Raw genomic sequence first — 24,213 nt, 5'->3', positions numbered from 1 at the left:
TTATGCTCAAGTGTCAAGTAGAGTGTGATTTGAACCCAGAACCTTGTGAGTCATAGGCGAGAGTGCTACCAACCTAGCTATGGGTCTGACTTTAAAGTACGTTTGTACAGTTTCATCCCAAGAATGGGACTGGAGCACAGAAATGTCCACATGGTGTTATTAATTGGCAGCCTGACTCAGAGGTTTTAAAGTAAAGGATGCCTAAGCCTTTGCACTCATGGTTGTACAACACATGGAGCCTCAGGACCCACATACTAAGTTTAAATTCATGTTCCCACTAATTTACATATGTCTCATGTTGCTGAATATAACAGATATTGCTGTTTTGATTTGGGATTTATAAAGCAGTGAGGGCGCAGTACTATAATAAAAGCAAAATACACTGGATGGTGGAAATCTGAAAGAAAAACAAAGTGCTGGAAATACTCAGCAGGTCTGGCAGCGCCTGTGGAGAGAGAAGCAGAGTTAACGTTTTGAATTCTTCAGAGGGAGCAGTACTAAATGTCCTTTTCAAAACTTCAGGCACAAACAATTCCAAAAAGATGAGCCAGTAGATAAACAGTGTACATAGCACAAAGTTGCTTGTGTTGCGAGGATCAAGTTGTCAGGTCTCAAGAGATGAATGTGACCCTAGTACTACAGGTTGTACATCCTTGCTGTTAAGGGCCGTGGAAATACCAGTTTGAAGAACCTTTGTGCTTCAGTTATTTCCCTAAAGTGGTGCAGGTAGTGAAGAGGAAAACCTTTCCACTGTGTGATCTTTAACTTTCCAGACTAACTATTGCAAGCTCATTATTTTCACCCTGTGTTTGTGGACTCCATTGACAAATTACCCATGAGCCGGGGATTTATAGTGGTATAACAATCAAAGAGTCCATTGAGCAAAAACAAAATCCTAGTCTAGTCTGAATAATTAAGTTTAAACTAAAACAGAGAGGAACAGGAGAGAGGAAAGGTTTTAAATTAAACTTTCTCCCACCATGCTTTATGCAAGTGCTAATCTCTCAAGGCTTCACCTCGCCAGATGCTGCAGGAGAATCTAAGAGAAATGGAAAGTGAACTAAGGGCGATGCGCTACACAGCACAGAAGCAGGACCGAACCCAGCTGGAACTGAAGGAGGCTTTGGAAAACAAGGAGAAGGAGGTAAAAATTCTGTAATCCTGTGTGGACACTAGAGGTGAAATGTCATGTATAGAGTTGACTGGAAGGATCTGAAAATTTGTGCACGTATAGAATCATAAGGCTGAATTTTCCTGCGGGCTTTGGGAAGTTGGGACCAAATGAGGGTCCTGAAGCTGCACTTGCTGACAGTGGGACACTCACATGAAGGAGGCCATCTCTCAGTTCACTGTTAAAATGAAGATGGCGGGCAGTCCCCCAGTGCTGCTGGCCCAGTCACAGGGTCAGCAGCTCTGAAGCTTCAACAGCTGCATTGGGAAGGCTGAGCTCTGCTGAGGCAGGTAAGACATTGGGCGTGGATGTGCCCTCGGAGGGATAAGCTTGAAATAATATTTCAGAGGGGCCAAGCAGGCCTGCTCCTTGAATGGAGGGGTAACCCCTTCAGATGACTGATTGGGGCAGAGGGGGCAGCCTTTCCGGCCAGCAGCCTCCTCTTTGGTGGATGGGGCCACTGGTTCCAATAGTCCCCCGGACTGCTGCGGGTAGGCCACCTCTATAAGGCTGGTGACCTCCACATACAGCTGACAAAATGCCAGTGAACACCTAAATTTGTCCCTAATCAGGGCCTTAAATATGCTGATTGGCTGCCTGCAGCTAATCCATGTCCCTGCTCACCTCCGGGGAAACTTCCTTGGCAGCTGTCACTGTCCCGATGTGGTTTCCCACTATTTTCTCATCTCCCCTGCCTTCAAGCTCACTACCCGGCATCAGGAAAGTTCTGCCCTTATATTATTACAGCAGAGATGGTGGCCATTCAATCCGTTGTGCCTGTGCTGGCTCTTTGAAAAAGCTTTACAACTGAGCTCCAAACTCCAGTTATTTTCCCATAACCCTGCAAATTAATTCTCCTTAAATATATGCATGAACAAGATGGGCCGAATGGCCTCCTTCTGTGCTGTAACTTTTCTATGGTTCTATGTATATTTGCCTTTTGAAAGTTCCTATGGAATGTGCTTCACCACTCTTTCATATTGTGCATTCCAGACCACAACAGCCCTCTTTGTGAAAGGTTCCTCCTCAATTCCTCCCTAGTTCTTTTGCCAAGTATTTTAAACCTGTGACCTCTCTGATTACTGACCCACTTGTCAGAGGAAACAATTTCTCCTTTCTTGCTCTATCAAAATCCGCAAATTTTGAATACATCTACTGGCTCTCCCCTTAACCTTCACTGCTATAAGAATTGTGCAGCACTTCCACACAGGTCAGCGCTGACACTGCAGGAGTAATTGAGTGAGAGCCTGCTGCTGGCACAGTCTCATTAGCAGTGAGCACTGCAAAATAATCAAACTATTGTGTTCAAGAGCAATGCTCGTGTCTAATAAGATTCCACTCTGACACTGAGAGTATCTGCAGAGGCAGAGTCACTGAAAAGCCCGTGATAATTCATCTTAAAAATATTAGCCTTGGTTAAAAAGAAGTGGCTGTTGATACAATGGCTTAGTGCACTCATTGTGTGCACTGTGCATTCCTAGGGCAAGGAAATAGGTAAAAAGCATAAAGTATTTCTTTAATTTCATTAACAGTTCAACATGCTGGCAGCAAATTGGAAAAGCCAAGTCTCAGCAGAATTCCACATTTGATTTCATTTCGGGGTAGCTGCCAAGTATCCCTTGGAACCTGCAGTCTATGGAGTCTTTTCTTAGGCAAGATTGTAATTCCGGCTGTGTTCTGTATGGATGTAGACAACCTGGCCTATAGTTTACCTCAATCTGAGCTGAAAGGGGCCCAGAATTGAGATTAGAGGTAGTAAACTATAGGCCATGGAGCGAGGGGGTGGGAAATTTTCCTAAACTTGGAAAATTCTGTTGGAACATTGAGGAAGAACTTGCATTTATTTACCTGTTAAGATAGAAGTGTACAAAACGGAATCCAAATTACATTCCTCAGTCTGCTATAATTGTTAATTAATTTCAAACAGATGTACTAATGCCGAGATCCTAGAGTCAGAGGAATGTCAGATGAATGTGATAAGTGTCCGCTCACTAATATCAACAACTGTCATTTCCAAATGGGGTGTTAGCAATTGTGAACATAATGGGAAGATTTTCAATCATTGCTGCTTTCAGGAAGATTATAGTTACATTCTAATGAAGAAATAGCAACCAGAAGAAATCTCCTCCCTTGAAGAGCAACCACAGCCTGCAACATTTGGATAGTTTTGTAGATGGTAATAACACCAGTGCATTTTGAGACCTTGAAATTCCAATGTCTTTGTCACCCCCCCCCACCCCCAAATCCGGCCCCCAGGTTGAAGAGCTTTATCGTGTCATCGATGGCCAGAATGAGACTCAGGCCAAATTGAGGGAGATGCTTCACAGAAGTCAGCTTGAAGATCTGAAGGTAGGCAACAAGTAAAAAGGTAACTTAAATAGCCTTGGACTGCATGCTCTGCACTTCAAACCTTTCTTGCCTTTCACTAATTTTGTCTGTAATTCTGTACTTAGTGCTCCTCAGAGGTTATGTCGAGTTCCAAATCAGCTTCAAATATGTCTTCCTCTCTCATCCCTTATAAATCTCCAAGTATATTATTGTAGATAATCTTATGCTTCCTTGGTATCACATTGTGTTGATAACAATTTACAGCACACCAGCTCTTACTCTAAGTCATTGTTTCCTAGAACTTCAAAACCATGGAATCCATATGTCCCCCATTTCCCATTCATCTCTAACCCACAGCCTCTTAAAATTGTAACTCTGTCTTCCTTTCTTTTCTTACTCTTTCATTTCAATAAAAGAAAACTGGGGAACAAGGGGCTTAAACAACTAAGTGCGTGAGTTATGCTGCCAGGTATGCTGTGGAGTCACACAGGCCAGAAAGGTTGCAGGTGGTCTCAGTCAAAGTACTGAATTGGTTGATCTCAGTGGAGATTTTAGGCTAGCTAATTTTAGTGGTGGTTCTGAGTTGGCTGATTACTGATCTCAGTTGGGTGGGGGTGGGGGGTGGCGGGGTCAGTCGGCCTATTTCAGTGGAGTAGCATTGAGATAGGAAAATGCAGCATCCTCACCATTGGCTCCTGGACTAGGGAGGGAAATACAGTTGGCCAGAGCTTTCATTCCTGAATATTGCCTATTGATCCCTGACACTCATTTCCTATATTTGCATGTGAAAATTACCCATTTGCATGGGGTACCAGAAAGTTGCCAGCAGTCAGGGGACCATACTGCAGGAAGAATTTTAAAGATGAAATGTGATCATCCTTTTCCAGTATGTTTCTGTGTACAAGTAGCAAGGAGATAAATGGCCAAATAATCAGTTTTTTAGTGGAAAGAAAACAGGAAATGCTGGAAATACTCAGCAGGTCAGGCAACATCTGTGGAGAGAAAAACAGTTAACGTCTCAGGCCTGTGTCCTTTCATCATTTTTTGGTGGTGTTGTTTGAGGGATAGTACATAATAATTCATACACAACAAATTTCACATGTGTTTTAGCACTTTGTGAAATAATGGCCCAAATCTTCCAGTCTCCAGATCATCAGATATTAGATGTAAGTTGGGAGAAACGGGTTAGGACCTTGCGGAAGTCCAGACTTACAGAAGGGCAGAAATTGCCCAGGAAGTTTAAATTTCCAAAGGGTTGATTTCTGCTGCCCGGGACCCTCTTTGAACCCTGAGCTCAGGGCAGAAACTTAGGTCAGATACAAGGGACTTGCCTGTGTACTTACTCTGGAAATGTTAGAAAGTTTAATACCTGGCCTAACTCAATGATTAGCCAGCGTAACTCAAACGAGCACCACGACCAAGCCCCCAGAACATCCCACTGACCACCCAACTACTCCTCCCAACCACCCTCAACCACCCCCTCCAACCCAGTATACCCCAGACCACCCGACCAGACCCCACTACCTCCCCGACCACCCGACTACTTCTCCCGACTACCCTCTACCACTCAGACCAGAAATGACTACCCCACTGACCACCCCACTACCCTCCCAACTAGAGCTGAATACCACCACCCCTCTTCCCCACCCCCAACCAACCCAATCACCCCTGGACCACCCTACTACCCCCACCCCCGACCAGAACTGACTACCATCCCAACTGCGCACCCCCCCAACCACCCGACTAACCCCAAACACCCATCTACCCCCCCCCTTGCCAGACCCGGCTACCCCCCGACCACCCAACTATCCCCTGACCACCTGACTATGCTCCCAAAAACCAGACTGCTCCCCAGATCATTCAACTATCTATTTACCCACCTACTTACTTCACCCACCTCACCCACTCATTTACTCACTCAACTACCCACCTCACCTGTTTACCTACCTTACACACCCACTCACCTCACATACCCACCTCACCCACCTACCCATCTCACCTACCTACCACACCCACTCACTCGCCTACCCACCTACCAATTCACTCACTAATCCATTTACACACCCATTCACTAATCCTCATTAAAAGACTTGGATCTTTAAACATTTTCCTGAACACTGCAGCTACTGTGATAAAAAGGGGACATGTCACTTCCTTCCCCTAAGCATCCTCGCTCGCTGAACTTTCTGGTGAGAGTACGTTGATCCATTTCCGCTTCAGCCAGGATCGGAAGATACAGCTGAAAATGGGTCATATCATCAGATCGTAGAAAACATCGTGGGCAGTGACAATGCACCCATCACTGCCACGCACCAGAAGATGTAGGCCAATCACACAGCCCTGCTATGTTGTGCTTGATCACTTACTTAAGCATTTTAGCCAGCAATATGCCGTATTGCCTCATCTCCTAGTGATGAAAGGCTGCTAGTGATTCCGTCACAGCAGCAAATGGCTGCTGTTCGAGTTAAGCATTCACATTAAAAGAGTGAATTTGTATTCTGTTGGAAGTGCCATCTTTCAAATGTGATGTTGAACCAGTGCTCCATCTGCCCCTCACTATCTAAAGCAGGATAGGAGGTCTGAGTGTTCTGAGCAGCATTTATATTAGCATCTCTCACAACCTCAGAACCTCCCAGAGTGCTTCGCAGCCAATTGAATACTCCTGAAGTAGAATCATTGTTGTAAAGTAATAAATTTGTGCAAACCAGTAATCTCAGCACCCCCAACAGTCCTTACCTGTAGCCTGGGCCCTCCACCACCCTGAGACTCTGAGGGGTGTTCTTCCGGTAGCAGCCAGAGCCTTCTCCATGGTGATGCTAAGCGCAAGAGCTGCCGGCCTCTGATTGTCCAGCAGCTCTCAGTAGGCAGGACTTTTGCCCCCAGAGTCTTGATTCCAGGGGAAGTCCAGTCCCTTAATCAGGCACTGATTACCTTTGATGGAGGGAACCCCTCCCCGAAAGGTGACAAGTGGCCTGCACAGGTTCACCTGTCATTGCATGCCGTATGTCGACAAGCCCGTTTGCAGCTGGGTTAAACCCAGTGGTGGCAGGCTGAGGCCCTTAAATGGTCATTAATTGGTCACTTAAGGACCTCAATTGGCGATGGGATGGGTATGTCAGCCATGGGCCTTCCCACCCAGAACTTAATTCTGATGGAGGTGGAAAAATGGTGGGGCTCAGGTATGCCATCGCCTGGCCCTTCCTGCCTCCAAGCTCGCCACCAGTGAGAGCAGGAGATTCTGCCCCTCATCTAAAAAATGACACTTCCAACACTGCAGCACTCCCCCTACTGCACTGAATTGTAAGGCTAGATTTGTGCTCAAATTGCTGGAACAGAAAGTGCATTTCCATTAAGCCAAAGATGATGGAAGTAGAGCCCTTAAAGCAGGCTACCTGTCTGACCTCTTTAACTTGAGATTGGAGACAGTATGCATTGAGGATAAGGAATAATATTACAAGATTTTGAAGTAAATTTAAAGAATTTCACCCAAGATTTGAAAGATGAGAAAGCAATTTTACCCTCATTATTGCTTATGTATATTCCCTATTTCTCATTCTACTCCACTTCATACACATTTCTGTTTCCTCTGGGTTATAGCGTTGTGCATCCTGTCAGAGTATTAGTGGACAGCCGGTACCACCACATGCCCAACAACAAGCTGAGCTGCTGGAACTTCAAAGCACCTCCTTTTCCAATCAGCTGGAATTGCAGCGAAGGCAGAGGCTAATACGCCAGAAGGAGTACGAGCTGACTAAAGCCAGACGGGGAAAAGAACTGATCGAATCTGAACTGGAGGAGGTGCATCAGCAGAAGGAAGCTACCATCAAGCACAATCAAGTAAGCGTTTGGTGTTTCAAACAAAATCTTGGTTCCAAGTGTACACTTTCCTTGTATGCATTGTGTTGGCTAAGATTCTTTTCTGGCCCAGTATGCTTTTTTTGTCATTTATTTTTCATTAAGTTGAGGTTTGCCTATATTGGGGAGTGACAACATCCACTATCAGGAATATTACTAGATCAGGAATTTTGTAGCACACTGGATGTAGAGCAGAGATCCCTGTATTCTGACTCAGCTCCCACCTTCTAATTCACTGTGTGACTTTTTCCATCATCAGCACCGATTCCTCCAACCTCTGTCTAAGGTTTTCCATTTGTGCCAAGTAATGGTGCCAAAAAAAGCCATTTGGAACCATGTTGCCACTACCTGAGGCAAAAGAGACTTTCACGTCATAGACTGGTTGGATTTGAAGCTGAGTTCCTGAGGTGAAGAGCAACATTCCTGCTAAACTATGTGCCCACACGGCAACTTGGAAGTTCCCATGCAGCCCAAGTACAAGTTGGCCCCTTTAAATTACTGCACATGCGCGACCAAGAAAAGAAATTTAAAGGGCACACACACTTAAATGAAAAGGCCGCGCACCTAATAAAAAAATTAGAGCAGATGTTGGTGAAGAACAAGGTATTAATTATACCCAAGTCTCACGACTGTCAAATTTCTTGCACTAGTTCATCAAAATATCTCTGTATCTGCTGCTGATGTTGATTTTCCACTGTTTTCTTACTGTTTCTGGGTCTACGATATTGTAGCTAATTTTAGACTTGCAGAACATACGCAAAATTAACTATACCATATGGTTTCTTTGATTGCTAACCGATGCAGAGAATCTGTATTCATTTTGTGGCATGCTACCAATAATTTTAGCTATTGGTGGTTTGTTTCAGGAGCTGCGCAACACACTGCAACAGGTCCAGCAGGAGCTCCAGGAGAAGGAGCAGCACTATCAAGCCCTGGACAGAGAGCATCAGCGTGAAGTCCATGTCCAGGGGGAGAACATCCAGTGCCTAAAAGAGAGATTACAGGACAAAGAGCACTTCCTTCAGGTACAAAGAGGCACCCAATCCTGGAGCCTCACAGCAACACAATCTGGTTATTCATTGCCTTGCAAATAGATACACTTCTTTCGCTCCATTGATTTCATCCGTTCTCCAGGATTACTTCCCATTCCTCCCCATCTCTATTGAAGTTCAGATGTCTTTCTGGGATATGGTACCACTGATGCTGGCAGCCGTCTGGTACCTCCTCAAAATTCTAATGCTTCATTCTTGTGTGAGTGCATACAGTGAGCAAACTATTCACTTGTTGAGAGTATCACAGCCGAGTCTTATTCAACTCACACACACTTTCCAAGAGGGGTCACGGGATAGCAGTCGGAAGCAAGGTCCCGGCTGCTTTTTTGTAACACATCCCATTATGTCATCTAGCACTGGGGTGGAAAATTCTGAACCTTAACCATCTGAGCAAAAATCAGAGCTCAGGCTATGTTGTTCTTTACCAGAAGTGAGAAGAATCCGGGAGGGTAGGTTGCCAGAATAGCACCTATATACATTCTAGCAGAGGGTTCAGAGGCAAAATTGATAAAGTTCCTGAGGTGGGTTGAACCCCTGTGCTCTTAGACAGAGTGTGTGCATGCCAGCATCGTCAAATTGGTAGATGCCTTGACTCTGACCTAGAAGGTTGTGGGTTCAAGCCCCACTCTGGGGCATGAGCACATTTCAGTGCACTGTTGAGGGAGTGCTGATTCATCAGAGGTGCTGCCTGTTCACCTGTATTCGTGCTTCAGGTGGACATTAAAGATTCCATGGGCTAGATTTTGCATAGAGACATATTCTCCTCCCACCTTGATGGAAAAGTTGGTCTTGAGCCCACTGACTCAGAATCTGGCTGCCCTGCAATGATAATATGTTGGAAGCAGCCTTAACTGATTCAGAGTGGGACATCCATCTGGGAGGTAACCCCACCCTAGAGAGCTACCAGCCAATTTGATTGACCAGCAGCTCTGTAGTCCCAGCAGTGCCGGGATCGAGTGGTGGCCACCACAGGAAGCAGTGTCATGGAGCCGGGCTTCAGATAAGCCTGGGAGTTTAGATGGGCCTGCCTGGCAGATCCCAGCGAGGGGCTTGGGGGGAGGGGAATGGTGGGGCCGGGTGTTAGAGGCCAGGGGGGAGGGTTAAAGTGGGGTATGATCTTGGGAAGGGGCACAGGCACCCATCAGAGGAAGTAACCACCCCCACACCTGAGAGTAGCCAAGGCAGTGAAAGCTGCTCAGCTGCCTGCCTTGCCTCCGCCTTCCCCCTACTCACATCAAACAGAGGCAAAATGAGGCCCTTAATAGGCCATTAATAGACCCAAGATGCCTGACACCTTCCCAGCCCACTATAATATGGGAGATAGGTTGGGGTGGGCAGGAAGGCAGTGGGAAACCCATCTGTTTTATTTTACCGAGTCAGCCCTACCTTCACATATGCCAGCGAGGGGCCGCAAAATCCAGACCCATGTTACTAATCAGAAAAGAATAAGGGAACCCTCTCACTTTCCAGCCCAGCACCCGTCCCTCAACCAATACCTTAGTGAAAGTATTAAATACTATTAAATATTTGTCAATGTTTTACTGTCTGCAAGCAGTAAACCTCCCAGGTTAAATCAAAAAAATGACCTGGATTTTGCAGTCAGCAGTGACTGAACGGTGCCAGCCGTTTGTTACACTTGTTCTTGCCCACAGGCTTTCATTGGGCTTTTGCATTGGAACTGATGGTGATTAGAAATCTATTTCGGTAAAGCACTCAACAGCAAATCTGGTACCACTGTGAACAGAGCGAGCAGCTGTGTATCTGCATAACCAATCAGATTAGAGAACCTTTACTGAGGTTACAATGTCTGAACCAGGAAATATAAGTTAGAATATTTAATTCAATGTAGAATCATGTACAGAAAGCAAAAGAGGGAAGGAAAGAAGCATTGGATTAAGAGATAGGAGAGACAGAAAGGAAACTGTTTTAATGAAATGTTTTTAAATTTTCAACAATAATTAAAATCTGAAGATATGGGACTGTACACTTATGAAACTTAATTCTCAGTGTCTGAGAGGTTGTTTGACAATAATTAAGATTTATCATTGTTAAAAATTTACTTGTGTGGAATTGAACAAGCCCTAATTTTTTCTGACATATTTAGTTGTTATCTTATCATGTACACTCTTCCATCTGTTTCAATGGTAAATCTCTCAGCAAGATACCAGTAAAGTGTAGTTCTGGAAGAGCAGGCTAACTTGGACAGCAGCTTCCTAACTTCCACGTTGAAAGTTAATTTGCGGTTGCTGAAAGTTGTGTCTGATTTACATTTTAATAACGGTAAACACTAATAATATCAACATTATTTCTATAGTAAAATCTAGTGTAAAATTGTGTAAAAACTCCAATACCACTATCCCAGCAATCTCCCTGAACCTTCCTGAAATCATGGCAGAATGAACAAAGGCAATTTTGCTGTTTCTAACACCAGTCTTCCTTACAGTGAGTAAGCAAGTCAGGTTTCAACATTATTATGGGTATTTTAGTGTTATGCTTCATGTTGATTGGGAGTTGGGTTGACATAGCCTCAACTCTTCACTTAGATCCTTTAGCAGCCACTGCAGAGAGATTTTAATCTTAGCAACTTGGACTGGAGGCAGCCAAGTGCCCAACGTGAATGGATTCTATTGTAAAGCCAAGGATTTCTCTTTGTATATTCGCAGCAATATATTGAACTCTTTGAATGTCAGCAGAATGGAGAAGAAAGTGGAGAAGAAAGAGATGCGCTGGTAGATAAACTCCGAGAGCGTATCAAAGAGAGAGATAAAGCTTTGGAGGTAGGTCAGAGTATTTTGCTTCCTATTTATTTCTACTTAATGTAGAAAAAAATTTTGTTTCTTCCTCAATTGTATCTTTTCAGGCTTCTTGTACTAAATGTATTCCTAGTATTAGTGACCGTTTATTCCACTAAACTTGTTAATGACTAAATTGAAAGGAATCCTGTGCTTTCTTTATTAAGTAATGTTCCTTTAATCCTCATTTTGCTTAAATTTTTTTTCACATCTCTACACCATATTGCACAGTCTGGGGGATGGGGAAAGCCTTCCCTGGCCACTATGCATTAGGGAAAATGGGCTGAATCTTCTGGGCAGCAGCAATGCTAAGCGCATTGCCAATGCATGTGACAAATTCTCCTGACCCAACACAGCTGTCAAAGAAACGCGCAGCATGGCATCCCCAGGGAACTACATCAGAGCGGAGTACAGTCAGGGGAAGAGAGGACCAGCCCCCTTTTTACCAGTTGGGGGGTGGTCGGGTCGGTTCGAGGGGGCAGGGTGGTGATTGTGGTCTCAGTTGTGGAGTTACCCAGGTAAACTGTCTAACATTTCCTGGGTAACAACCAACCTCAGTCCCATACATCTGTCCGAAGTCTCCAACTCTAGCTCAGAGTCAGAGATGTTTGCTGGGGGTCCCAGGAAGCATGGGGATTGCCCATTGGAAGTTTAAACTTCCTTGGCAATTCCCACGCGGATCCAAGCATCAGGATATTGACAGGTTGCCAATGCACATCTTCTGTTGTATGTCCGGTCTCCAATTATCAGAGACCAGAAATTTGGGCCACTGTAATCTTTGTGGAAGGATTTTTTGTGCTATTTTAGCAAAATCATAAAATGACCCTAAGAGATGTGCTTCTGAGTGCATAAGAAAGCACCGAATGAGATATCCCCCCTCCCCCCCCACCCCCACTGACCACATCCCTTCCCTGCCATCAGGAGAAACAATGAATTGAAAATCAGTAGTTAAAAATGTTTTTTTTTTGTTGAGAAAAGAGTTCCATAAGGTATATATAAAAATGTGTACATTGTAAGTAGTGAGTTGGAAACAGTTAGTGGATCCCATCAGTGTTACAAGGATCAGTGTTCCATCAGGTATAGAAAATAGAAAGCTGCTGCTCTGTGGAGATGGAGGGGAGGTAGAAAAGCAGATTTTAAGAGATGCTATCTGCAAAGAATTGCTTACTTTTTCAGCACAATTTCTTAAGTTTTTATAGTTTTCTTAACAGTTTGAATAAATAGTATATAAACAAAACAAGTAAAAAATTAAAACAATAAATCCTGCACAATGAACCAGTTCACAGTTTGGTAAGACAAAAATGTAGATGTGCATTTGTCAAAAGTGAACGTAGTGTGCAGAATAGGACTTTTTCTGCACTTACAGATACCAAACCAAGGCCCAGAGTCTCACTACACATTGGAGATATTTGTTGATTGTCTTTAACAATATGAATTCAACGAGCTGAGGCAATTGCCATGGAAAAGGAAGCCAGATCTGATAACTCTTAAGTTTTGCAGTTGTACTGATTTTTTTTCTTCCTGAGCGTTTCAGATTAACTCGGGAAGGATGATTCTGACTTAGGGCCCTGTGTTACGAATAGGGAGGTGCAGGACTGAATGATCTTTTATTTGAAAAAATTGCTTTTTTTCGAATGCAGTGAATGAAGTTATAGGCAACCATAGCAGACATTCTACATCAGCAACATCCCAGAAAATAGTCAAATGAATAGCCAGTTAACCTGGTTCAGGTCATGTTGATTGAAGCAGAAATGTTGACCAGGCCAGCAGGAAAACTCCTTGATCTTTGAATAAAGTCATGGGAGCCTTATTATCCATTTGAATTCCCAGAACAGGTAGATCTGATCTTGTTTTAATATTGCATTTAAAAAATGGCATATCCAACAATACAAAACTCTCAAAGTACTGCGCAGGAATGTCAGCCTAGATTATGTATTCAAGTACTTGAGTTGGATTCAAACCCACACCAGGAAATGAGTGCTACCAACTGAGCTAAAGCTAGGAACCATAAAAATTGCTAGTGGAAACAATCTGTGCAAAATGGGTTGGTCAGCATGGAATTAGAAGACAAAAATTAACAGGCTTGAAGGGAAACTTGAGACTAAAAGAACATTTGTCCCCATACAGTGTAAGTGGATGTGTCTGAGATGGACAGCTGCCTATGGTTGAATAGTGAAGGTGTGAAAATAGATAAACGTGCTGGTATTTTGCTTGATTACTTGTAGAAATTGGAGTATTTTTGATGAACATTCCCTCAGGAGATTAAGACGGACTTTTAAATCACTCAAAACCCATTCGCTTGCACAGAGTTAAAACCAGGCCCTAAATGCATGTGGTAGAGTTTTTAAATTGTATGTGGAAAAAAAATAGGCTTGATGGGCAGAATATACTTTTGATATTCCATCCTTTCTTTTGTCAAAACTTTCAGATACCTGGACACATCGCATTTGTGCACACAGTAGTTTATTGGAAGAGTAGTGAATAAATCCTTGTGGCAAAGGGAGCATTTTAGAAATGCCTCCAGTGGCAGAATACCAGTGTTGCAATACTACAATTTACGACAATTTGTATTCCTCTAGCCCCTTTAACATAGTTAAACTTCCCAAGGCACTAACTACCTATTTACTACTTATTTGACACAGCTCCAAATTACTTTACAGAGTTCAGGTACCAGAGTTCAAGATCCGTGCAACTTTCTAAGAATCAGGAGAGCATATCTATCCTGTAATGAGTTGGAGATCACTTATACTGTTTCTTTCCAGCATGCCATTGATGAGAAGTTCAGTACCTTGGAAGAAAAGGAGAGTGAAATACAGCAGCTGCACCTGGCTCTACGTGAGAAAGAAAGAGATCTGGAGAGATTCCGCTGTATCTTCTCCAATAATGAAGAGACTATCAATGTAAGTGGACACACTGCATATCTCTGTTTATATCGGTAGGAAATAAAAAGGATAAAGTGATCAACTAGAGCACTGAAGGAGACATGTAGGTACTTCATTCTGTTTAATGTGCTTCTGATGGAATCTTGTCCATTTAGTCTATGCTGAAACTGAGGGGCCATTTTCAGTTCAGAACCTAATTTCCTAATGGGCTGTCTTTGCTGAGCTTTTCTCCCTGGAGCCACAGCATTAGCATCCCGCCTGTGGGCTACCTGACCAATTAGGAAGGGAGGGCAGGATGATGTGTCAATTCTATTAAAGGGGCCCTGGCATTGGTTACAAGGGCTCACCAGTACTTGGAATATTCAGGCTGCAGCAAACACAGGAATGGAGAGGAGACCTGGGAAGGCTACACTGTGGGCACCCCCCCAGCCCCGCACTTGCTGGGAGTTTCATTTTTACCTGGAAATCCTGCTGAAGGGTTGCAGTGAGGTAGCTCACAAGGAAGAGGAACCTCTCTAACCAAGCAGGCATGTTTGGAAGTAGCCACGAGGAAGTCAGTGGCTGAAATGTGGTCCCTCCAAACTGGAAACAGTTCGTTAAGAGGATCTAGGACCCCATGAGGAAAGGAAAGTGAAATAATACTTCCTGTTGCCAAGCCCCACACTTTGATTTTCCCAGCATTCTCCTGCACAGCACTCCTCAGTGCAACATGGCTTTCAACTGCAGGCATTTCGCATCCCCACCTGAATAACCAACACCCTCTTGCACCCATGCCTCACAGCCCCCTCCATAAATGTTGTCCTGCTCTCCCCTCCATACAGGCTACTATGAACACTTACACCTCTCTGCTTTCTCTCCTTGAAAGAGAAGAAAGCACACATCTTGGAAAGAGACAGAGACCTGGGACAAGGTGAGATGGGGTAGTATTTAGGGGGTGTTAGGGTTTGGGGCATGTTACAGGATTTGCCCTCCATTGGCATCTTGTCAGCTATTGCCAGTGCATGCCCACCTGATCTACAGGGAAGGAGTTCTTATTCCAGGAGGCTGGAAATGTCAGCAGCGACCTGTCTTGCAAACCTGAGCCTCCTAAGGTACAGTTGTTCACACGCTGAGAAAGTTGACCCTGTAGACCCTGTGTGGAGATCCTCTGTTTGGGGTCTCATCTCCTTCTAGTTGGATCTTGATACTCATCCCCTCTGCTCTATGGAGAGACATATGGTTGAGGAGAAGGCACCTGCTGCTGCTGTTGGTGTTGTTCCTGATGCTGCTGTCAGAGCAGTTGTGGTGGTGTGACCTCTGCTTTTGACCCTCAACAGTGGTGAAAGATGAAGCTGCATTAGCTGCTTCTCATGTTGTGCTGAAAGCTGGCAGCAGGGTAAAGGAGCTATACAAATGAAGTAGCTTCTGAGAAGTTAGCAATCAGCTGTCATGAAGTGACTACACTTTTTGAGGGAAGTGCTTTGAACAGCAGCTTCTCAATGACCATAGCTGGAGCTCTTCAGTGTAACTGGTCAAACCAAAACCTTCCCAGTCTGCCAGTTTCACTAAAGAAGCTTTTCCCACTGTGCATTCACCTCAGTAAACCTGGTGAGGTGCAGACACAGCGTAAAAGCTATGTGCACTTGGGAAAGAAGGAATTCATGGTTAAAAAGGCTCTGAATTGCCTTTTCAGTCACCCCAATTGCTTTCCTGCTAGACCCACAGGGTTTCCTGCAGAACTTGGAACCCGCCCTGTGGAAATCCAAAAGGAGGTGAGATAGCATCAGGATCCAATTTCCAGGACTTTCCCAGCCCACATTCACACTTGAACTCACCTCCATCTGGCTGGGAAAATTCTGCCCTCCTTGTATAACAACTCCCCAGCGTTGACTTGCTTTTATTTTTAAAACTATATTGCATTTCACTAATTGAAAACAGCCATTTTACTGCTTTACTGAATTCCTTGGCAGCCTGTTGTCACCAATTGGTGGTCATCATTTTAGCTGCTGGCTGAAATCATTAAATCTCTAAATTTTGTGCCCTAAACCTTGTTTTCATATTTTGATCAAAGTCAAGGAAAACTATTAACAAATAGAATGTCTGCTGTTTCATCGCTAAAAATAATCCCAATTCACATTGTGAATTGTGTTGACTTTGATTTTTTACTTTAGCCAGAAGCAGCAATTTGTATGATCTCATCAGCCAGTGATGAGAGCTAGGCTGCTAGTGCTCTCCTCAGAGCAGTAAATGGCTGCTGTGACTGAGATTCGAGCAGTCACTTTAAAGAAAAAGATGGAACTTGCATATGCAACCTTGCATCACTTCAGAACATCCCAATGCCTTTCTGAGCTGCTGAATTACTTTTGAAGTGTAGTCACTGTTGTAACTAAGGGCTTGTGTGCACAGTAAAGTCCCACAAAGAGCAGTGAGATGAATGACCATATTAGCTGTTACTTGTTTGGTTGAGGACTAAGTGTTGGCACCAGGAGAGCTTGTCTACTCTTTTTTGAATAATGCCATAGGATCTTTTACATCGACGTGAGTAGGCAGATAGATTGGGGTTTAATGTCTCATCTGATAAAACACCTAACAGTACAGCATTCTGTTGGCACTTCACTGATAGGTCTGCCTCATTTTATGTGCTCAAGTCCTGAATTGGGGCTTCTGACTCTTTTTAACCTTCTGACTCAAAGCCAAGAGTGATACCATTGAGCCAAGGCTGACAATGTTATTTGTTTTACTTTGCTGATGAAAAGAGAAAAGTTCGTCAGTGCTGAAGGTAAATAAAGTAATGCAAGGGTGAGGTGATGGGAAGTGGGCCTGGTCTATGTATTAGCAGGAATTGCTGGAATCCAGTGAGTTCCTTTAAATTTACAGTGTAACTACTGTTGTGCTGTATTATAAACTGAGCAATTGGGAGGAATATCTGTGCCACATCTGAAATGGCAGGGGACTGATTTAATGAGCTGAATGGTCTTGATCTGAACTGAGCTTGTGATTGTGATCTTTTTATTCTCTGATTTTCAGAGTCTAGAGAGCCTTATGAAAGGGAAGGACCTGGAGTTAGAGCAGATTACAATGGCATACAAGGATCTGCAGTGGCTGAAGCAGGAGATGGAGGAGAAACATGCCCACTCCCTGAAAGAAAAGGACACAGTCAGTAGTCAGCTGCAGGCAGCACTGCACAACAGCAACAAGGAGGTCGAGGTAGGGAACTCGCTGGGCCACAGAAAGTAAAACTCAATCAAAGCTTTGACAATACAAATCCTATTCATGGTGATATGACAAAATAAAATTTCTGAAAAATACACTTGTAATGAGAATCACTTCAATATTTTACAATGGTACTGATGTTCATAATCAGCCCAGGGTCCATACATTGCAAAATTCTAGTGTGCTGTAAACCTGAGCAGAGCTGTGGTCTGTGTGTTTTCGGTCTGTTCAGAGCCTGTTTCACTATGAGATTCAGGGCTACTGTCCTTTCTTCTCCGGTTACAAAGACCCTGTTAACAAGCCTGTCTACAAGGAAAGTAAAAAAGCCCTCCTCAAACTATAGGATCTTTAAAATAAATAAGAACTGGAGTAAGCTGTTTACCTCTCTGAGCCTGCTACACCTTTCATGAATATCATGGCTGATCTTCTATTTTAAATCCACCTTCTTGCACTTTCCCCATACCCCTTGATGTCCAAATATCATTCAGTCTCAGTCTTGAATACACTCAATATCTGAGCGTCCTCAACTCTCTGGAGTAGGAAATTCCAAAGATTCATAGCTCTCTGAACAAATAATTTCTCATCTTAATTTAATTTGAATGGAATTATTGGTTCTATAAATATTCATCCCAAGTATGTTCCCATAAAATTCCTTTGTTGCCTTTTTGTTTAAATCTCCCTTGCAGGATCTGACTGTAGTGTTGATGAACAAGGTTAGCACTGGGTCTGACGAGGTGATGGAACAGCTGAGGCGGCGGTTGCAGCTGAAGGAGCGAATGCTGCAGGAAGCGCTAACAGACAGAAGCATATTGACAGCTGATCACGAGCAAGAGGTAGCAGAGTTGCTACAAACCATCAACTCCCATGATCAGCAGATGAAGGTAATATGCTGCCCGACTGCTCTGTTTCTGTTTCTGTATGGGTTATTTTCATAAACATCTAAAAATCCATAGCATTTGTGTATCACAATCTGCTTATATAGCACACATTACGGCTGAATGGCCTACTCTTGCTCCGAATTCATATTACATAGGGATCCCTCTGTCCTTTAGAAACTTTTCAAACAACTTTCTATGACTAATCTTCATAATTGGTCTATCATGTCACTTCCTTATTAATAATATGGATAACACCTCTAACAGTGTATTAATAATGTAGTGCAATGAGAACATTAGCAACTGAACAAAGCTAGGGCACACAATTTGCTGCTATCTCTACAGATGGTCAGATGAGACAGGTTTTAATATAATTTCCTATGGTTTTTTTTCAATTGTTTAGGATGCAGCAAAGAGGTTGATGCATGTTCTTGCGGAGAAGAACCATGAGCTTCAGACATTGCGTCATCAGCTGGTGGAGAAGGATCGCGAAGCAGAAAATTTCACCAAGCAGAACGTTTTCTTGTTGGAGGTGCCAACAGAAATAGCCCGCCTCAAAGAACTTCTTCAGGAAAAGGATCGAATAATCCATGTAAGTCCTTCAAGTTTGATGCATCGATAAATGAATCCTGCCCTGTGCAGAATTCAGCAGTCCTAGTGCTTAATAGTATTCCCTTTCTGCATAATTGGGAGTGAGACACAAAGAAAAGGCCATGGAAGTAAAAGCACAAAATGTAGCTGTAACTAGAAGTATGTGAGCCAATGCAAACAATTGCCCGTAACAACAGAACTAAGAGCCAGCACAAGCTGTGCATGCACTTGTAACAAGACTAAGCCAGAAACATTGGCAATTAAAGGTTAAGATCCACTGTGTACCTACCATTGTTTGAGTCCATGACCCCAGTGCTGCCTCTACTGTAGAATTATCTCATTGAAGTGTAGGTGCTACAATTTATGGAAAAACTTGTCTTTAAGCTGAGAAAGAGTTGGATACAGTTAATTAACTTCCTTCTATTTGCTCCCATTCTATAAAATCTTTGAGTTTTTATGCAGCTTTGTTGACTGTTGTAAATCCAGGATTTGTCAGTCATCTTTTCCACTATATTTTTGGATTATCCTGAGTTAGCTGAGCTTAGCAAAGACATTTATTTTTAGTGTTCTTCAGTTTTAAAGAGAAATAATTCAGCCAGGATTCCCTTTTCTGACCATTATGTAGTGGCTTCTGCCATCCCTGTTGGAAGAATACACTTGACGGCTGTCAGGTGAAGGCAGGGTCAGACTTGGCTACAAATCCCCACCCTTTACCAAATCCTCCCCCACTACTCCCACCATGTGAAAAACAGAACCCACCACTCGCTGTTCAGGCTCACTCAAGAAGAATGGCTAGTTGGGTCAGGTGCTGGAGGACTGATAATGCTCAAGTAACTACATTGCAATATAAGTCAGCAGCTCAGGGAGAAAGTTTGGTTGGGCCAGAACAAAATTTTGGAAAAATGAGAGAGAAGCATCACATATCTGAAGCTGAGGCCTAGGAGCAGGTAAGGTGATCACTCTCATAGCCATACAGTGGCACATGAGGCAAAGAGAGCACCAAGGTGAAGAAGAGAAAACGATCTAATATCTTTGAAGTAGAGAAAGGGGTTTTTAGATTGAAGCACTTCAAGGTGCTTCACATAATGAATTATCCTTTTGAAACGTGGCAACTGTTGTTATTGTAGGGAAGGTACTGGAAACTGCGCTTGCAAGATCACATAAACATCAGTGAGATGAATGGCTATCTGATCTGTTTTTGATGGAGTTGGCCAAGGAAGAAATGTCAGCTAGTATACCAGAAGAACTCAGGGTAGTGTCCTAGGCCTAACCATCTTCAGCTGCTTAATCAATGATCTTCCTTCCATCATAAGGTCATAAGTGGGGATGTTCGCTGATGATTGCACAATATTCAGCACCATTCACAATTCCTCAGATACTGAAGCAGTCCATGTTCAAATGCAGAAAGACCTGGACAATATCCAGGCTTGGGCTGTCAAGTAGCAGGTAACATTCAAACACAGGCAATGACCATCTCCAACAAGGGAGAATCTAACTGCTGCCCCTCGACATTCAATGGCATTACAATCGCCGAATCCCCACTATCAACATCCTGGGGGATTACCATTTAACAGAAACTGAACTGGACTAGCCATATAAACACTGTGGCTACAAGTGCAGGTCAGATGCTAGGAATCCTGTGATGAGTAACTCACCTCCTGACTACCCAAAGCCTGTCCACCATCTACAAGGCACAAGTCAGGAGTGTGGTGGAATACTCTCCACTTGCCTGGATGAGTGCTGCTCCAACAACACTCAAAAAGCTCGACATCATCCAGGACAAAGCAGCCCACTTGATTGGCACCCCATCCATAAACACTCACTCCCTCCACCACCGACACAGTGACAGCAGTGTGTACCATCTACAAGATGCACTGCAGGAACTTGCCAAAGCTCGTTAGACAGCATCTTCCAAACTTATAATCACAACCATCTAGAAGGACAAGGGCAGCAGATAGATGAGAACACCACCACCTGGAAGTTCCTCTCCAAGCCACACACCATCCTGACTTGGAAATATATTGCTGTTCCTTCACTGTTGCTGGGTCAAAATTCTAGAACTCCCTCCCTAACAGCACTGTGGATGTACCTACACCACATTGACTGCAGCAGTTCAAGAAGGCAGCTCACCACCACCTTCTCAAGAGCAATTAGGGATGGACAATAAATACTGGCCTAGCCATCGACAGCACATCCCATGAATGATTTTTTTAAAAACTCCTTGCTCTTCCTCAAATAGTGGCATGACATATTTGACATCCATCTGAATCAATGGAATATACAGAAGCTGAGTTTTATATCTCATCTGCTATAATACCATAGCTATTTTTGTAAAAAAAATAAATGGCCAAAGGTTAATTTATCTTTCACTTGAGAGCAGGGCTGCACCTTATACCGTAGCATGTTTCTGCCATCTAGAAGCCCAAACAGTAGGGTATAAAGAGTGAATTTATACAGAATCATGGGCTTAAATGAATGGAAAATCACAGGCTGCCACTTGCGATTTCTCTGGATGCACTTCTTGCCTAGAGCATCAGATTGTTGAATCATTTCTTAGATTTCATACCACATTCTATTTGTGTTATGGCTTGAAAAATATATGGACGTTTTACAAAAAAATGGAATTTCGGAGACCAGTTGTGAGCTTTTTTCCTTGAAGGGGATAATTATTTCTAAACCGGATAATCTGAGCTGTTTCTTGAACCTGTTCAGGAGCTGGTGCAGGATGGTCATAGCAAGAATGAGCCCTCCCTCCAGCCTGAGAAAATGGAAGCATCTGAGCCCATTGACATCCAGCAGAATGCAAACGAAAAGGAAGGTAGGTAAAATTAAGCTACAATCACAGGTCATTACCCTCTTAGCTCATACACAAAATAAGCTTCACACACTATTTATTTTTCACGATTTTACCTATTGCATCTCAGTACTGATTCTTAGTGATGGCAAAATATAAACAGCAGCTGTCATCTGTACCAAGATCAGATTTTCACATGTCTCTAATTGAATCCAAATGCAGTATAAACACCAATGACTCAATAGCAAAGGAAGTGGGTAAAGTAAGAACAGACAATTACCATGGAGAGTGCTCTCAGTACAAAAATGTCCTTTGGTCAGCACTAAATGGAACTTATTTGCTAGTTTCACTTCTATAAGCTTTGAATGCAGAGTGTGGGAAATGTCTCACTGATGCAATTGGGCCTGCTCTACTGGACCTTTTGGGTTAGATTTTCTATCTTTCATGCCTCACACACAAATCACCTAAGGGATGCACCTGATCAGGGTAACAATGTGGCTTCACTGAAATTTCCAATAGATTCTGTGCTCAAACAGGGAATGGGTTTCTGAATGAATCAGATTGCACTAATCATTAGCTTTAATCAGCTGCCTCCCATCCAGTACAGAACCCACTGGAAACTGTATGGTGTAAGGTTGTAACTTCCTCGGAGTGGCAGTCAGCATTGGGCTGCCACTTTGTGCCCACTTACCTCCGCCAAATTTCTGCCATGTCTGTCTTGCCAACCTTCCAACTCGGGCCAGGCAGCACAGCTGTCTCCGAAGCCCAGTGTCACAGTCCAGCACCGTCGAATTGAAGGAGCACACGCTCCTTTTTTCCAGCATTAGCTGCTGTAAAGCAGGTAAGTTTAAAGATTGGATTGAACTTGACAGGCCAGAGGGAAGGTAAGTGGATAGGATTTGGGGGTTGGAGGTGCTCAGAGATGGTGAGGATAGGGAGCAGGGTTTTGGAAATTGGGAGGGGGTGGGGGAGGTCAGACATCAGGAGGGGTTGAGGGGGTCAGACACTCGGGAGGGGATGGTGGGGTTGGAAATTCGGTGGGGGGTGCCTGGGGGAGTCGGGCATCTGGAGAGAGTGGGGAGTCAGATATTCAGGGAGTGGGGGGCTGGGGAGATCAGACATTGAGAGGGGCTCGGACATTCAGGAGTGGGTGGGGGGTTCGGACGTTAGGGGGGTGGGGGGGTCAGACATTCGGGAGGGTTGGGCGGGTCAGATATTTGAGAGGGTGGGGGGGTTGGAATTTCTTGGGGTGAAGAGGTCAAAATTTCGGGGGAGTGGGCGGGGTCAGTCATTCAAGGGGTGTGGGAGGTGTTGGATATGTGGCGGGTGTGGGAATGTTGGAATTTTGGGGTTGGGGGTGTCGGACATTCAGGGGGTTCAGGGGCCGGACATTCGGGGTGGTGGGGAGGTTGGAATTTTGGGGGGTGTGGGAGGTCGGACATTGGGTGGACTCGGGGGGTGTTGGACATTGGAGGGGGGTAGGGGTCTGGTTTGACTTGTGGGGTGGGAGGTCCAGTAGGGTTGGGGGTTGAAAGTCGAGCCTGAGTGGGGAGAAGGGGGTTGGTGGGGGTGGGGGTGAGGAGTCCCGTGTGGGTGGAGGAGTCCCTGGGGGGTCAGGGCTGTCGGGAAGTCCTGTGGGGGGATCGGTCTGGGTCTTTACGATTGTTGCCCAGAAGTTAGAACTAACTTAATTCTTCAAACGTTTTCTGGGTAACTATTGGTATTATCCTGTCGGAACCATCCGATGTTTGTGTTTTAAATCGCATTTTCGGATGGTTGCCAGCGCAGCGCAATTGCCCAGAGCAAATGTGCATTTCTGGGCAATTGCGTGCCAATGCTTACCCGTGAATCTCCGAGAGGGATTCCCCAGCGTGTCTGGGTGTACCCCCCCAACCCGACGCTGGGCAGCTCAGAAGTTATGGCCCATTGTAGATCAGTTTCTAGGTTAATCAGCTCTACTACTGCCTTCCAATGCACAATATGTAGAGTGCAAGAAGCCTCTTGTGAGTTTAATCCTTTTGGAGGCTGTTTCCAGTATGTTACAAGCTGTGTGATGTCACCACACTTTTCTCTGTTAACAGTAGTACAGACAGCCATAGATGGAGATGATGCAATGACTGATTCAGAACAAGAAGACATCAGGCAGGTCGAGCTGGAACAGATAAAAGAGGAACTGCAGCTTGTTTTGAGGAAAGAGAAAGAGACCACGGTGAGTTCTAAATCACCATTACTGGAGTTAGCAAAACAGTCTGAGGTTCCCGAGTTTGGAGTGCATTATTAAAAGCCATGCCTACTGTTCATTTTGGTTCAAAAGTCCTCACCAAAAATGGCGATATGGGGGAATTCATGACTTTAATGGGGAAGTACAGAGCTCTTCTGATTCAAATTTGAGTCCCAGATTTGTTTTGTTAGTGAGAGGAAAGTGGTGGAATTACAGTTAATCTAGATGCTGTCATCCAGGGAGGAAGAGGAATATCACCTAGGTTTTCCCACTCCTGATCACTGTCCAATGAACTCAACTGGAAAATGCATGTGAGTGGATGTTGATGTTTCCATGGTCAAATAGCTGCCAACACTTGATATTAACTCAAATGGAAAATAGTTGGTGCCTTAAGAAAAAAAAATGGGAAGAAACTGGTGTGGAAAATTAAAAAGAGGAAAATAAAGCTTAGGTTTTAAAA

General features: G+C 44.0%; 1 protein-coding gene across 2 annotated transcripts in view; it reads left to right on the top strand.

Annotated features, from left to right (window-relative positions):
• Positions 1-24,213, top strand: part of pde4dip (phosphodiesterase 4D interacting protein) — a 545,686-nt gene that overhangs the window by 383,166 nt on the left and 138,307 nt on the right. For both annotated transcript variants that reach the window (XM_078561344.1, XM_078561345.1), the window contains 11 exons: positions 1,025-1,144; positions 3,428-3,520; positions 7,097-7,336; positions 8,221-8,379; positions 11,070-11,183; positions 13,961-14,098; positions 17,087-17,266; positions 17,959-18,153; positions 18,551-18,739; positions 21,451-21,556; positions 23,614-23,741. In XM_078561344.1, the coding sequence (XP_078417470.1) occupies positions 1,025-1,144; positions 3,428-3,520; positions 7,097-7,336; positions 8,221-8,379; positions 11,070-11,183; positions 13,961-14,098; positions 17,087-17,266; positions 17,959-18,153; positions 18,551-18,739; positions 21,451-21,556; positions 23,614-23,741 (1,662 nt within the window). The remainder of the gene's footprint in view (positions 1-1,024; positions 1,145-3,427; positions 3,521-7,096; positions 7,337-8,220; positions 8,380-11,069; positions 11,184-13,960; positions 14,099-17,086; positions 17,267-17,958; positions 18,154-18,550; positions 18,740-21,450; positions 21,557-23,613; positions 23,742-24,213) is intronic.

Source organism: Cetorhinus maximus, chromosome 17 (assembly GCF_964194155.1).
Source record: "Cetorhinus maximus chromosome 17, sCetMax3.hap1.1, whole genome shotgun sequence".
NCBI lineage: Eukaryota > Metazoa > Chordata > Chondrichthyes > Lamniformes > Cetorhinidae > Cetorhinus > Cetorhinus maximus.
The sequence above is the reverse complement of the archived record's forward strand: the minus strand, read 5'-3'. Positions and strand labels throughout refer to the sequence as shown.